We start from the raw sequence: 16,481 nt of genomic DNA on the forward strand, positions 1-16,481 counted from the left end.
TGCGGGCGGTGTTGGATGGCCAGTGGCGGCCGGCGGACAGCCAGTGGCGGGCGACGGCGGACGATTGGTGGGCGGCAACCGACGGTAAGGGCGAGCAATAAAAGAGAGTTATTATTTATATTTTTGTTTCATAAATAGAAAAGTATAAAATTTTAACTTTTCGTTTAGGTTCCAAATCTATTTTTAGGCTAAAATTTTGTCTCCGAAATAGAAAAATGAAATTATTTTACCAAATGAATTTATGTTCCAAATTTGTTTTCAATAATAAAAAAAATAGAAAAATAGGGAAATAGAATAATATTATTCGCGCCCTAAGTACCAATTTTTGACGATCTTCAACTCTTGTTTGCTTACAAGCTGCTCATAATGGCACCATAGGGTCTCCATATTATTGTCCCTTAACCCCTGCGGAAATCAAGTCATTCCATCGATCCCCGAATCAGGAGATAAGAAGGGATCAACACCTTTTGCACTTGCAAAAGCCCCAGCAGTCAGCAGACCCAGCACGTCGAGCTAAGCCCACTATTTCTGTCGCTCTACTTGGCGAGAAGCGAACGAGGAAGAGTAGCCTGCATATGAGGTGTTCGATGAATTGCTCCACTGAAGATTTTTCAGCTCGTGCGCCACAACTAATGGGTTTTTACGTAGAGCTCCTTGTGATCATCTTATTTTTACGATTTCGATGATTTGTCTAGGCGGGTCTAACTCTACGATCCCGCGACATCTCCGAGGCACACACAATGGCATTTACTTTCTTGAGAAGAGGCATTGCAGTAACGTCAGGGGTCAACTCTCGTTTTCTGCCGAGGTTGGTCAGTGTTTGGTCAAGTGCGTCCGAAGTTGCTGATAAGGGAATCGAAAAGGGTCGGTCTGAGTTGGTTGATAATGGGCCTAAAACAGCTGCTCGCGGTTCGAACAGAGTGCAGCTTTCTCCATTGTTTGCTGATGGCAGGCCTTCATTAGATGGTTGTGCCATTGAGGTTGTGGATGACGACCCGTGGCAGGTCTCGGCTGCGTTGGCGCAGGCATGGCAGGGTTCGAGGAGGTCGTCGGGAACAGAAAATTTGACCGAAACAACAGATGAGTATGAGGATCATTCTTCATCCGTTGAGGAAGAGGCCGACTTCAACGAGATTGATAACACGTGGATAAGAGGCAATCTCTTTCACAAAATTGACGAGGCATCCAAGGAGTTCGAAGAGTACAGTTCTGACTTCCATAGGAAGAAATCCCCAAAGCGGCGAGAAGATCCAAAGGAAAGCAAGAAGAAGGAAGACCGAGGTTTAGCCACCAGAGATGAAAAACTTCCCAAAGCTGCAAAGAAAAAGAATGTGCCTTTTCTGCTGGATGAAGCCGAAGTTGATTGCACTTCAAGCAAAAAGAGGCTGAGGACTCCGACATTTAATCAACTCACAGGTCCTTACCATGAACCGTTTTGCCTGGATATTTACATATCAAGGGCCTCTGTTCGTGCATGTATAGTTCACAGGGCGACGGGCAAAGTCGTCACTGTGGCACATTCTATTTCGAAAGACATGAAGTTCGATCTGGCTTCGACTAGAAATACAACTGCTTGCACTGCAGTTGGCGAAATTCTGGCTCAGCGAGCGTTGGCTGATGACATTCATGACGTAATTTACACGCTGAGGATGGGGGAGAAATTGGAGGGAAAGCTTATGATTGTGCTTCAGGTTGTTATTGATAATGGGGTTAACGTGAAGGTGAGACTAAAGCAACGGAAAACAAAGAAAGCCAACCATCAAGCCACAATTTAAAGGCGGAGTCATCAGCTCTCTAGTTGCGTGCACATTAGAATGGAATTCTGCTGTGCTGGTGGCGACTGTTTATGGGTAGATGCAACTTTTGCTTATATGATCTAGAGAATGTTGCATGACATTGTAAGGCATCACTATTCTCCTGGAGATGAGTTTTTGCAGAGAGAGGCGAGAGTAATATCTGCTCATTTTTTAGGGATGGACTATTGAACAAGAATATCCTGTGAAAGCTGTCACAGACAGATGTAGAACAAACCTCTTGTACAAGTATAAGGTTTCTAGTCCTTCCGTTGATAGACAAGTTTGTTTTACCAATGAAGGTTTATGTCCATAAGCCAAGAAACTTTTTGAGAGAAATTCTTGTCGATAATAACTTGTATGCCAAATCAATACATCTATCTCATGACATGTTCATTTTTTGCAGAGAAGATGTCAGTTATCTCATGATTCCTGCAAACACCATTCCGGATAAGCAAGAAATCTCCTCCCTTTTGAATATTTTCATCCCAAAACTCCAACTTTGACTTCCTAAACAAATTCATGTGACTCAGTTAAGTTCATTCCCTCCAACACCAAGGAGGCAAGGCAACCATATCCCATTTGCAACCACAGACTGAATTCAAGCTTTTCAATGCACAGGTTAACTTAATCCACCTAAAATTACCTTCCCCATGTTTGTCTAGTGTTACATTAACAATAAGAAGATTCAAACTTAGCTCACCGGGTTCCTACCTCAGGGTTTAATAACAAGGTGATGTATATATTCCTTGCCCGAAAGTGTGTGGGGTTTTACTATCCCGCACTTTAACTTTCATAGCCTCTACTTTCATACTCTATATCGATTTGATATTTCTCTTTATCTTGCTCTGATGCATCGATTACCTTACGTGTTTGGATTAATGTTGATCGATCGTGCAACCATTGGTGCAGCGTCACACAATCTCCTGCCGTTCTTCCCAAGACCGCCCCCTTTGTAACCCATTTTCTCAGAGCAACTTCATTCCAATTCCCTTGGTGTGTACTTCTCGAAGCCGCCCACATTCCCCAAATCATAAAGAATCCCTCTTAGAACACCCCCCCACCCCCCCCTCCTTGCTGCGCTTTCTTCTCCAATTTGGATTGCTCCCTCCTTGATCTTCCGACCAAATGCGGTTGGCAAGAAACTTTCCTTCTCCCGGCCTATCCTCGTCCATGGCAGCAGACTCGTCATCCTCACATTCTCTCTCTTCGAATTCTCATCGATCTCTCTGTTCGGCATGACCGTGCCGGTGGACACGAAATTCACGGGTCTCGACAGATCAGCCTTACCTAGGAGGTCCTTGTTCTTCCTCCGCTTCCTCTTGGAAGACTCGTCGTAGTCCGAATCGGAGTCCCCCGACGCGAAGACGCCGTAGAGCACGTCCTCCTTGGTCTGCGCCCGCTTCTCCCACCGCCGCCGGTAGTAGAACTCCCCGTCGATCCACTGCCCGTCGTCGTAATCGTTGTCCATCCCGAACCTCTCCATCTCCTGGTCCTCCTCCATCTTCCACAATCCCGGTTAAACCGAACCGAAGCAAGGAGCCTTAGGGTTCGGGGGGCTTCGGAGGCGGGGAGAGAGAAACGGGGCGGCGTCGACGCCAGATGCCGAGGTGACCGGCGGCGGGGACACGGCGGCGGTCGGAGGCGGAGATGGGCGGTGCAGCTCGGCTCGAGGGTGGAGAGAGAGAGAGATCGAGAAGAAGCAAAAGTGACCGATGCAAGAAGAAACGCTGAGAAACGGAACACCTAACCGATCTTCTTCTCCTTCTTCTTCCGTTTTTAATTTCTCGGATGTTAACAATTATTCTTGATTTTTTTGATAATTCCCTATTTTACTTTATGGAGAGGAAAATTCATTTCTCGTGATTTTTTTTTAAATTTATGTTGGTGATATGTTGATAATCAAGAATGAAATTGGGTAAAATTTTCAATTATAGACCTAAGGAGATTGAAAAAACATTTTTTAAGAATTTAAGTCGCAAGATATAAAAGCAGAACTTTCCTTTAATAGTAGGAAGTATATGTTGGATATTATAAAGGACGAGGGAGTAACACGGCGCAAACCTAATAATCTTCCCAATTAAGCTCAAAACCTGAAATTATCAAGGATTTTTTTTTATGTGTGCTCTTTGAGTTAATTTATGAAAAAACCGAAAGTATTATCAGATAGTGGTTCCAAATTAAAGGGTACATCGCAACAAAAATTGCAGCAAAAATCCCGTTGTTAGCAAACGTACCAAATATTTGTAGCTTTCGAATTGAAATTTGACGTGTTCCAAATCTATATAATAAGCAAGGCAATAATGCCATGAAGTTTAGTAAGGTTAGAACTAACAGCTAAACAACCAAACCAGAGAAAGCACGAAGAGATCTACGCTGGAATCCTGGTCACGGCCCAAGGTCTGGAGAAAGGGCCAAATCATGACCACCCTTCATATAGCATCGGCACTTTCCTCGGACCACAGGCATCAAAGCGAGGGTCCAAAAAAGGTATGCTACGGACGGTCCGAGCACGTGTGAGGAGCTTCTGGTGTCGTTTCGATGGAGTATGTTTAGGACCGAGAGTCATATGAGGCGTACCATGGTTGACCAAAGTCCAACGGATGGTAAGGGTACGTCCGTACGATCGGGGAGTCAAACCCGGCAATGTCAGTTGAAGGCCAAACAATTTGCCTTTTATGGTCACTCTAAGAAATCTCTAAACCTAGCAAATCTTTGATTCTGCATCTCTAATTCTTATGCATATTTTCGTGATAAATCTCTTTTCCATGTACAAAAGATAATACGATTATGTGACGAGTATATTGTTAATATAGTTGTCATGTCGATGAAACGCAGACTCCACATGGATGCTTGCATGTCCAAATTATCGACGTTATCTTTCATTTCAGTTAACGCCTTTCGAATTTTCTAACGGACATATCATATTAGATCCGATATGTCAAGTGAGCTCGAGCTTGAGACGGATGTGGTCCTTCAGGCCAGGTTCCTGTTTAGTTCCAAGACCAGTAGGGATAGGGATCAGTTCAATTAACCCACTTCCCATTACTATAAATAGAAATAGCAAAGCCACTCCTTCCACGCCGGGGGACCTTCTTTATCCATATATCCTGCCATAATCATATTAGTTGAGGGCATGGCCGAGGGTAAGGTGGGTGACTTGAAATCCTTTTTGCATGGTTGAACAATGAGAGAATTTAGTAGAAATTGGTGTAGAACTTTCTTTAATTGACTAACCATGACAAGATGTAGCATAGATTGGAAATTGCTTCGCCATTCATATCATGATTCAGTCAATTTGACACAGAGAAGTCTGAACGCTCTTTGCATGAGAAGAAAATAATAAAACTTCAATTTGCGCAGCCCACATGCGAAAGGACTACTCGTAAAATTTTTAAGAATTCGAAAAAAGACAATGAAAAGAATCTGAGGTAAGTTCCCTGGAGCTCATAAAACCATGGGTTGTGCCTCGAAATTCAGAGCTAGTATATGGCTTAAGGGAAGTGTATTCGACATTACTACACTTTACAATTCTAAAGGTCTTCTAGAGGTCAGGTTCAGCAACCGGAAACCCTAAAGAATTTCCAGAGACGGAAGTTATAGAATCGACATTTGGCAAATCAGCTTCCTCTGACTTATGACTCCTGCTCACATAGTGATTATTAAGTCTAGGATCAAGGAAAGGTATCTTACACATTCAGGAGGACCATTGCATTCATTAGAACAAAACTCATGCTTTTATCCATTTTGCCGAATCAGAAGCAGAATTCACCCCAGCAATTCTGTAAGTTCTGTTCTCACCAAAATTGAGCTAAAGCGATGCTTCCTTTGCTGTATTGTATTGCATATTATATTGTTCACCCAACTTTTATCAATGGTTCTGAAGATGGATACTCTGAACACAATATCGTCCCTTTTAATAAAGCTCGAACACACACGTCTTCCACCTTCAGAGAAGTTTCTCTCATGAATGCGGCCCAACAGGCAGATAACTTTCCATAATGTCGTGGCTGATGAGCTTTAATGGCCATAATTTGTCTTGAAATGTGAGAGCCATGGTCTGCGGGCTTTTCTTAATGTGCGTCTTTGGGAAAGAACCGGGAACTCTCTGCTCAAGTAGACATTTCAAGATTTTGTCATCAGAAAGAAGATAACAACCAATGATTTCTGAGGAAGACAGTATGAGGATCCTTTTCAAAGCATGTGAAGGATAACAGAAACTATTGACGCTATGCACGATTAACCTAGAGCTAACATAGTCTAGTGACTCTACGTGATTTAAATCCAAGAGTTGTCATTGTCATGAGGATCTCACCGCATTGTTTTTCTTCAGATGTATTCACCTCACCACAATTTCGGAGAAAGGATACTCGGGTTTATATTTGCTGGCCCGTTCAAGAGCGCTGCACAAGCTTGGTTCTTTCAGCTTACTTGCAGCAATCGCAAAAGAACATGAAGAAAGCTTTTGCTTTCTAGGCATATTCTATTATTGTATGTGAAACTCATATCTACTGACATAGCAACCCTAAATCAATAGATCTGAGTATTACTAATGGTCTAGATTCCTGAGGCCTATATGCACACCAATACGATTCTCAGCACAATCAAATCCGATATGACCGGTTCGACTTGTTTCCATTGGCTTGACATTTATGAGATCCCACAACACATACATATGCACACACAGGAGGACTAAAGACAGAGAAACACTACGAGAATGAATTAACTCTAACACAGTTTCTCTTAGCCTAACAAAGTGGAGAGTTCCTATAAGGAATTCAAATCAAGCACAAGAACAACATAGTCAAGGGAAGTAGTTAATATATTAAGATTCACACCTGGAAAATCTAATGATGAGCAATTCGAACTTCTGTCCCTCCCCAAACTCTGTGCTGATGAATGTGCATAGGAACCGCCATGAACTTCGTAAACCTGATCAAATTCCATTGCCATATAAAGCCGAGGACACTTGGCTGAATGCAATTTGTCCCTAAAGACTTAAAGCTTGACCGAAACATCACGGCAATCGCTGGCATCTTCCACTTTTAGCAAGACAATTCCACAATCGCTGAGGCTCGGTTCCAACCATTTGATAGCCAAACCATCTCATCACATTTTTCCAATTTCACAGGCCAAATAATTGCACTAAACTCTCTGAAGCATCCTTTCGAGAGATTCTCACCATAATTTCTTGTGACCACTTTTGAGAGATTCTCACATATTTTCTCATGAACCTCTTTGGTATTACCTGTAGGAAAAATAAAACCCATAATCTTAATAAGCCTATGAGACTTGATTTCAAATTCAAAATGAAGAACAAAATACAAGAATGCATAAACCAAAACGGACATCTTGAAGCACATCCTTTTCGGTTCATTCAGATTTGGAATGTGGCATTAATGAGTGCATCTGGATTATTATCAACATCATAAACCCAATCGGCATAGAAGTACACTTCCTTGATTCATCAAGACTATATAAAGGAGTTATTAGTTGGAACACTGAATTCCTTTTGGACTAGCCAAAGTGACACTTCTAGAGTTAATCTTGATCATTGTAAATCAAGTCCTAGCCAGCATTAGTGAATATGTAGACTCTGAACACACAATCATCCTTATCAATTAGTTTCCACATGCAGATGACTTTCTCTTGCAAATGTGGGCCAATCAGCAGAAAAGAACACCCCTATCAACATCATAAACCCAATCGGCATAGAAGTACACTTCCTTGATTCATCAAGACTATATAAAGGAGTTATTAGTTGGAACACTGAATTCCTTTTGGACTAGCCAAAGTGACACTTCTAGAGTTAATCTTGATCATTGTAAATCAAGTCCTAGCCAGCATTAGTGAATATGTAGACTCTGAACACACAATCATCCTTATCAATTAGTTTCCACATGCAGATGACTTTCTCTTGCAAATGTGGGCCAATCAGCAGAAAAGAACAACCCCCTCCCCCCTCCCCCCCCCTCAAACCAAACCAAAACAACTGAATACCTGAGGGTAGCAATTTGCTTGATTTCTTGAATATGTTGTGTGATGAATTGAATAGAAGTAGATTGCCCATGTACATGGTTGAAAAACCAATATATGGTAAAATCAAATCACACACAGCGTGAGTTTAAGGCAGTAGTTGCTAGTTTCAGGAGTTTTAATAGACAGCGAACCATATAATGAAAGTCATCAATCCAAAGTCAAATGTCAAAATCTATGCTCCTTGAGTGCAAAAGGGTACACATTCAGAAGAAGCCTTCCATGTCTTATATATATATTTAAAACATATGAATTTCAGCCACACAGACCACAATCACAGGGGAAAAAGCAAAAACATCAACAACTGGAACATGGATGGAATTGAAAATTTAAAGTTAAGCGGTTCGATTCTTTCAACTGCAACTCTAATAAGGTTTTGTCAAACTATTGGTTCAATTTGACAAAGTAAAGTCATCTTTTTTTCCTCCAAATCTGATCAATCTAACAAAATACAACAATATCTTTTATTTGACAACAAATTTATTAGTCGTTAGATCTACAATGAAATTTCAGATTCATAACAAGCCAACCACTTATTTTTTTAGGTCTTTCTCTTTAGTTACGGAGGCAGCAACATTCTTTGCAATTTGCTTGTTCATATCAACGTAGTCTCCTTGTGCGATTTAAATATATATTCTACTTCTACGACATTTAATAACATGGTCAAATTTCTCCATATAAGAGGACTTAGATTCTAATTCATAAGATGCCTCAGCAATTGCTTTTCCAACACATCTAACCACAAAAAAGAAGATTATTGTTATCTTTTTGAACCTCCGACCACCAGCTTATGTCCCCATAACTGTCCTTTCATTCTTTTCCCTGCTTCAATTACTCCATTGTTAAGATATATACCTGGTTTTAAACATATACCCATGAACACTTCAAGGATAATAACATGTCATGAGGTTTACTACACAATGAAGTAAACTTGGAATTACGCTAGAGTATAAGCAAAGATATAAACAACATTCATATATTTGATTTTCCGACATGCCAGTCTGAGTAAATAAGCTTGGGATCTTACCAAGCCATACTTAACGTAAGATGGCCTCATCACCAACTTGAAAAAGGGATGCTCCGTTTGAAATTTGTTGGCTGATTTAAGAGCAGTGAGAGGCCTTGGGTGCGTGGGACCATAAAAGACCAGCTCAGGGTGCCTCAATCTGCTGACTGTTTGGTCCTCCCTGTACTCGAAAAACGACAACTTTAGTGGCGGTTCATGTAAACTTCATTAATTCGACTTGCTATGAAAAAAATTCAACATAGATTGGAAGTTAATATTATCCCCACAATCATTACGTAATCAATCAAGATTAAAAACAAGGGCTTCTTAAAAACTATTCTAGAGTTTGAAAAGAACAACGGAAAGAGAGTTGTGGAAGCAGAAACAAGACATGTTAAATCGCAAGTCACCCTCCAAATCCTCATGAGGATGAGCAGTCCGGAGTTTATCGAGAACAAGGCGTAAAAGTGACTCCTCATATTTCGACTAGGCACGGACATTCTCTAAATTTTCAAGTTCCATGATTTATTCCCTCTTCCAATAATAATAGAAATTTAACCCTTGATGTCTGTTGAGAGACATCTATCCCTAAAGCAACCTTATCAGATATTTTTACATGAAACGGAGCCCTAATCACAACTTCTTAGTATTCATGAATATGTTTCAAACTACTAGATGAAGACGCAAGGAGTATTCTGCCAATGCACGTTTTCAAACACGGACAAGACTCGAATGCGGAACGAATTTAAAAGGCAGAGCCCCTAGCTGAAGAAGACGACGATCGAGGAAGGTTCACGAAAATCTGGAGAAACTCACCTGCAATAAGACACGAAAATCGGGAGAAATGATGCGTGAAGAAGCGTGAACTCACGATTTTCTCTGATGAAGTGGGGAGGACTGTGGAGGCTCGGTGGTGCCATCTCCGGCGTCGTACTTTCGTCTTCTCTCCAGTGCCGACGACGGCGACGGCGACGGCGGCGGCGGCGACCAGAAACCGTGATGATCTTTAGGGAATGGTGGCCTGGAGTGCGCACTGTTCAACTTCTCGCGAGAGAAAAATCCCTCTTTCTCTTCATTTGCACCGCCTGTCCTGCCCTTCCCTTCATCAATGGTTAGGCAAGGTTTAAAAAAAAAAAAGAAGAAAAGTTTTAGGGGCCGAACAATTTGAGAAGCAAAAGGCGAGCGAAAAAAGCAAAATACGCGAGAAAAAAAAAGACATTAATTGGATCTTACCAATTTCATGTGCGTATTTGTTCATGCCGATAACTTTTGTATGGTTGTATTGAGATCACGCTCCTCCCAGTTCCCTATCCGCTGGTATCTAAATAGTGTCACCCAATATAATTTTGGTGTGCTTAGCGTACCCTTGGAAAAGATCTTCATTTGCGGGCACTCTTCCACTTCAATCTTCAACAAGGATGGAAATATGAAGATGCAACTTGTGGCGGAGGAGAAGCATTCTAGGCTTGGCAGATTTTGGAGTGTCAAACTAAATAACTTCCCAAGAGATATCACTTTTCCTTCTCCATTTTCATCGTTTGCCACTACTTCTTTCATTCTTTCACATCCTATTATAGTCATATCAGTGAGATGCACCAAATTTGTAATCACTGAAACTGTTACCAGATGTATCAATCCAGAAGAATTCTTCACCACTAACTTTGTCAAATTCTGGAAGGATATCGCGGTTGGAAATATTGTTGTCAAACAAGGACAATCCCAAACCTCAAATGTTTTGATACTCTGAAGAATTTTTGCCATTAAATAGTCTTCTCTCCATACACGTTTTAGATTATGCAACTTGCTCAACTTAAGTTCTCTTAGATTTTCAAACACCAGATGTTTTCCCTCGTCAACAAGCCCTTCATCGGGGAATATATGTTCAAAGGAGCTACAAAAGACCTCAAGACTTAGTAAATTCTGAAATTTCTCTAGGAGGAACATGAGAGGAAAGACGGCCTTTTCATCATGAAAGCATGCCAATGTTAATGCTTTTGGCTTGCCAAAGATGTCATCGGGAAGTTTTCCATCCTGTATCATCTGAACATCTTTATTGACTAATAAAAGTCTCTCTAAGTTGGGAAAGTCCTGTCAAATTGCCAATACAACCAGAGAAGTAAATTCAGCAAAGATTGGGCCATAAATCATGTGTTAATAAAAGGTAAACCTAATTCAAATGATTTGCATGGAAGGTGGCCGTCTTTTACATTTCATCAAATCTAAAGATCCTTGCATACAAGTCTCAAGTAGAGGTTGGTATGGCTATGTTGGTAGAGTAAATCTAAATTCAAGAGCCCTCCAACTCATCAAATTTATCTTTTATTAGAAATATCGCATCTTGTCAACAAAAATTTGTCATCTTTGGAACTTTATGTAATGGGACGCACTCATAATGTTTCTAAAACATATAAGGTCCATAAACTGAAAAATGTGCTTAAGATATAAGACATGTCTTATGTTGTCTTCAAACTCATAGGTAAGGGGTTTCAGGTTTTCTATAGTATTATAATATGACGACTATGCAGTGGACAGGGGAATTAACGAAAACAATAGAAAATAGTGCATTAAGGTACTAATGTTATTTTTGTTTTGAAAAAATTGTTTGAATTGATTTTTTAGAGTTTGTAGAAGATGAATTAGAGAAGAAACACGTGTCAACAATGGGGAGGACCTCATGTCAAATTCTCATTGATTTGCCTAAGGAGCACCATTAGATTAGATTAGGAATATATTGTGTTGTCAACAAAAATTTGTAAATATGTTTGTAATTCTAGGTAATGGAATATCTTATGGGTGTCTGCAAATGAAAAGTATACTTAAGATATTAATAATATCTTAATGTTGTCGACAAACTAATAAGCAAGGGAGATCATATTTTCTATAGCATTATAACGTGACATGATTATGCAGTGGATATAAGATTAGTGAGCAATTTAAAGAACAAAGTAGAAACTGAGGGAGAGCAACTGTAAACATACCCTCTCCAATGAATACTCTGCTTCTCGGTATGAAAGGTCCTGTTGATCATCTCTTTGAGCCCAATTGTTCATGGATGCTACAAAGGACAACGTGTTTAGTTTGTCACAGTGAGTCACTCGCAATTCCTCCATGAATGGCCAATTCAAAGTGGGCAAATTAGGGCAAAAGCTCTTGAGCCGTGACATATCGTGTAACACTAGAGAGATTAGTTTTGGGAAAAGAACTTGAGCAATATTGGAGTGTGGAGTGTCATCTCCACTAGCGACCATTTCCTCGATCCCACAACACTCCACTCGAAGTTTCTTAAGTTGGGTAAGACTTGTAGCCACCCAATGCGGAAACAAATTTTCAAGGCTCTTACAATTTTGAACCTCCACTTCCCCTAAAAAGTCAAAAGTGAGAGTTTCTTGAGGACCGTCGGTCCATATTTTGCTTAAATTGTCCATGTGGGAGAGAACCATTGACTTAAGTTGAGGAAATTGTACCTGCCATATTGAAAAAAATGACACAATGAATGTGATTACATTGAGTTATGACCTCAAAGAAGGAATTTTCAAAACTTTCCTCGCTCTCACAAAACATGAGAATGCAAGAGCTTCTTAGTGATATAAACAAGGAGGGGCTAATTGATGCTTTCATTTCATTCAGTTGATTGATGAATAAGGCCAAGTATATTGCATTACAACAAGCATGAAATGATAAATGCATTTATAATCAATAGTACATTGAGCATTAGCTTTTGAGTGGCTTGATTGACATTTAATACTAGCAATGCCTTATCAGTTATCCCTTTAATTCTCGGAAAGTTGCCATGATGACTTCTTGGATTCTCGAACTTTCATGTTTGCCAATCACAAATAGAAGAAGGCCATTTTACTTGAGTGCTTAGGTGAATATTAAGAAATAGAAAGGTGCTTGCACTGATCATTATCAAAGTTTAGAGCACTCCTAGATGAACATCCAATTTGTCAGATTTGTTTGGAGCGGTCATTTTTAAAGTTGCTTGAACTGACTTTTGATAATTCAACATTAGATAAGGTGAGAATCTATTAGATTTAATTGCTTCAAGGTGAACATGCATCACAAATGGAGAAAAAGCAAGGGCAAGGTGATGACGAGCCATGAATAACGTGTGCAGAGAATTTAAGCAGCGTATATATTGATGAAGGAATGAATGAAACCAAAGCACGGCTCCACATTATTTCCTCTATTTACTAGGAGCACCGCTACTTATTCAACACTAATACTAATTGCGAACATTACTTACAAATCTTCTAATCAGTCAAGTTCACTAATGAGAAGCGTCTTGCAAATTTGATGGCAAACAAGAGTAAAAACAAAACTAACTTCAATTGTTTACAAGATTTTACAAGTTTTTTCTTTATTATGTACTGAATTTTTGTATTGAAAGAAAATAAATTCGTAAGAGGCACGGACAACGTAATGACTTCAATAAATAACGTATGTTAAGGTCTCAGGAAAAGCAAATTAATAACTTGCTTGAAATAATATTTATTCATTTTTGGGGTGGAAAAGTGAAAACAGAATCTTACGGTGGGCCAGTGATCCAACTGCTGGCAAAAAGTGGGTGCATAATAGGTAACCAATTTGCGTGGAGGCAAAACCAGAAGAAAGAAAAAACGAAAGTGGATGACCATATTATGCTTGTTTGGAGAAAACCAACTCTGCTTTTTTTACCGTGTAATGGCCTTGACGAAATGTCCATTGAGAAGCAAGTATTGATATTATTCATTTGGTTACAATAATATTAACGCAGTTACGATTTGTCACAACCGAAAAAACAGAATGACTTTCCACACTTCCCTAAGGGCTCTGTTCGTTTGGCGGAAAATATTTTTCTTTTGGAAAATATTTTCCCGGAAATCATTTTCCTGGAAAATGTTTTTCCGGAACATAATTTTCCGGTATTCGGCGACCAATATGAAAAAGTTTTGGAAAATATTTTTTGCCAGCAGCCGGCGGCGACGGCGGGCGGCGGTGGTGTCGGCCGGCGGCGGCGGGGGCGCGGCCGGCGGCGTCGGCGGCGGGTGACCGGGCGGCGCCGGCGGCCGGCGGCCGACGGGCGACGGCGGCGGCGGCCGGCGACCAACGGCGGTCGACGACCTTAGTGAAGAAAAAGAAGAAGAAACTCCGGAAAATGATTTCCGCTTTTGAAGAAGCGGAAGTCATTTTCCATAGACTTAAGCTATTTTGTGAGGGGGGAAGGAAAATATTTTCCCACGGAAAACGTTTTCCGCCCCCCAAACACCGGAAAACCCGGAAAATATTTTCCGGGAGAATATTTTCCGCCAAACGAACGGAGCCTAAATTTATTAATGTTCTTAATTGAGGATTTTGATGAGTTTTTGAAATTATCTAACCATGTGGGAGATATCTCTTATTACATGACGGCTCATATTTGACACAAAACGAAATTAACGCTATGACAACTTGTCACGACCAAAAAATCAGATGACTATTTTCATACCTTCCCAAATTCATTAGTATTCTTGATTGAGATTATGATGACTTTTTGAAATATCCTCAAAATGTGGGGATGCCTATTAATCATAGGATTTTAAAATTGTATTTATTTTATAAAGAAATTATCATACAATATATTTAACAAGTGTCTCGATTAACAATCCTTATTAACAACTTAGGTTAATATCATGCATTTCAGGTGCTTGAGGGGTCGTCATTTATTGCGTTTAGTATTTGTGAGACAGAATGGTAGTGTTGAACCGCCCACTGAATGTCTACTAAATATTATCCAGCTGTCATTTTCTCTCTTTTATTTTTTCCTTTTTACTTTTCTAGAAAAAGTAATCTGCCTTTTCTCTTCCCAAACATAGATTGTCCGCATTATCACACTAATTATCACTAAATACAATAATCCAGAATTACTAATTATTGTAAAACACAGTTTCATAATTTGATAGGCTATTCAAGTACAGTGATTCAAGTACGATTTACGAATGTAAAAGACGAAGTGCTTCACGCATATCGACCTTTTTTATTTATTTATTTTATTTATCAAGACCCGGTCAAGCATGGGTGAATATTAAGAAATAAAAAGTTGATTGCATCGATCATTATCGAAGTCTAGAGCACTCCAATTAAAAAGAGCCACTCTCTCTAATTCCTCCAAATTTATCGATTGGGAAGATGATTATGGTACAATGAGCTGTAATAGCTAAGCAATTTGTGAAACTGGGTTTTTACAGTTATGAAGCTTTCTTTTCCCCCTTTCTTCATGTTCGATAGAACGACGCGAGTTCGCTTCTGCGCAAGAAAATACGAAGTGGCAATACGGACATCTTTTTTTGCCATTTTTAGATGCTATTCTATGTTCAGTACTTTATAGTTCAAATTGTAAAATGTAAATGTTTTTATGTGGTTATTGTGATAGCTTTATAAGAACCTCGTTAATTAATTCTAGAGTATTGCGCACGATATGATTTTATGAGCCGACACAAGACTAACACTTCTAAAAAAGATATGGAGATGTACAATTAATAGTTATATTTGCTGAGGATAAGAGAATTGTTTATCTATGTACTAAAGATTTAAAGATTATGTACATAAATCCGTAGAAAGCACGGGAATGCTGCTAGTTATTAGACATTTACTTATAATTAGATGATTTTGAATCCGTAGATATGTACCAAATGTCTGAATTGTTTGGCATTAAAAATTTACGGATGTGATCATGGACTCCTGTGGGGAGGTAAATATTCTATACGTCTTTGTTCAGGTACAAAACACGAGTCCCGACTAAATTTGAGCAAAGCACCGATGACTGATATTACGAACATTTATATCTATCATTTTTGTCCAATTCTACGAGAATATGTTACATATGAAATGCCAAAAATGCATTAGCTTGAAAAAACTGACCTGTGGAGTGAAAAGCGAAGGGGTGCCGTGGCCAATCTCCATCAAAGATTGCCAAGTCAAACTTTTTATCTTGGGGCAGTGGGCAATGGTCAACTCTTCCAATTCGGGACATTCCAGCGTATGATTCTTTCCCAAGAGGAAACCAGTCAAATTGGGCAAGCATTCCAGCGTCAAGTATTCCAAATTCGGGAATGTAATCTTCTCCACGGCGCTTCCCTGCCCTTCTCCGTCTGTGATCACTCCTTCCATCTGACCACACTCCTTTATTTCAATTCTCCATAGATGGGCAAGGCACCGAGCCATCGATGGAGTGAAAGCATGTCCCAAGTTGCTGCAATTATAAATCTTGAGAACATGTAGAGAATCGAAGCGCAACCATTCTTGAAGATCTTTGTTCCATAGTCGCCTCAACTTTGGTAGATTGACCAAGTTCAATTCCAGTAGCCGAGGCAGCACCCAAGTACTTTCCATAGCCTCTAGCCCTTCCTGATTGAATATTTCTTCTAGTGACTTGCAATCGCGCACTTGCAAAAAGCGCAAATTGTCTAAAACGAGCATCAATTTGGATGGAATTGCCTTAATAAATGATGGACATTTATCCACCGTCAATGATTCTAATTGCCAAGATGACTTGATGGGATTAAGTTCGCTATGCCATTTTCCAATTAGATCGGGGAGCTCAGATAGCAGCATTTTCTTTACTCCAGCAAACATACCCTGTCAAAAAATTGCATCATTAAACGTAAACTTCTGGTTAGCAAAAATCG

The 16,481-nt window shown here is 39.9% G+C and overlaps 2 protein-coding genes across 2 annotated transcripts in view; one reads left to right on the forward strand and one right to left on the reverse strand.

Moving 5' to 3' along the window:
• Window positions 1–262: 262 nt before the first annotated feature.
• On the forward strand, window positions 263–1,934 carry LOC115693173 (uncharacterized). The gene has a single exon (XM_030620155.2). The coding sequence runs from the start codon at window positions 741–743 to the stop codon at window positions 1,773–1,775; it is 1,035 nt and encodes a 344-aa protein (XP_030476015.2). The 5' UTR covers window positions 263–740; the 3' UTR covers window positions 1,776–1,934.
• A 3,275-nt stretch (window positions 1,935–5,209) lies between these two features.
• Window positions 5,210–16,481, reverse strand: part of LOC115666728 (uncharacterized) — a 29,219-nt gene continuing 17,947 nt past the window's right edge. Inside the window, exons 7-14 of the mRNA XM_056303356.1 lie at window positions 15,715–16,431; window positions 11,814–12,299; window positions 10,069–10,923; window positions 9,652–9,935; window positions 8,857–9,016; window positions 6,632–7,041; window positions 6,109–6,223; window positions 5,210–5,901 (exon numbers count right to left, since the gene is read on the reverse strand). Coding sequence (XP_056159331.1) covers window positions 10,090–10,923; window positions 11,814–12,299; window positions 15,715–16,431 — 2,037 coding nt within the window. The 3' untranslated portion in view covers window positions 5,210–5,901; window positions 6,109–6,223; window positions 6,632–7,041; ... (1 more) ...; window positions 9,652–9,935; window positions 10,069–10,089. The remainder of the gene's footprint in view (window positions 5,902–6,108; window positions 6,224–6,631; window positions 7,042–8,856; window positions 9,017–9,651; window positions 9,936–10,068; window positions 10,924–11,813; window positions 12,300–15,714; window positions 16,432–16,481) is intronic.

The sequence above is a fragment of the Syzygium oleosum genome, unplaced genomic scaffold (genome assembly GCF_021117445.2).
Source record: "Syzygium oleosum isolate NSW1041296 unplaced genomic scaffold, Sole_v2.1 Sole_v2.27, whole genome shotgun sequence".
In the NCBI taxonomy this organism is placed as follows: Eukaryota; Viridiplantae; Streptophyta; class Magnoliopsida; order Myrtales; family Myrtaceae; genus Syzygium; species Syzygium oleosum.

Coding starts and splice junctions, on each gene's coding strand:
- LOC115693173 (XM_030620155.2), top strand. CDS start 741: ATGGCATTTACTTTCTTGAGAAGAGGCATTGCAGTAACGTCAGGGGTC.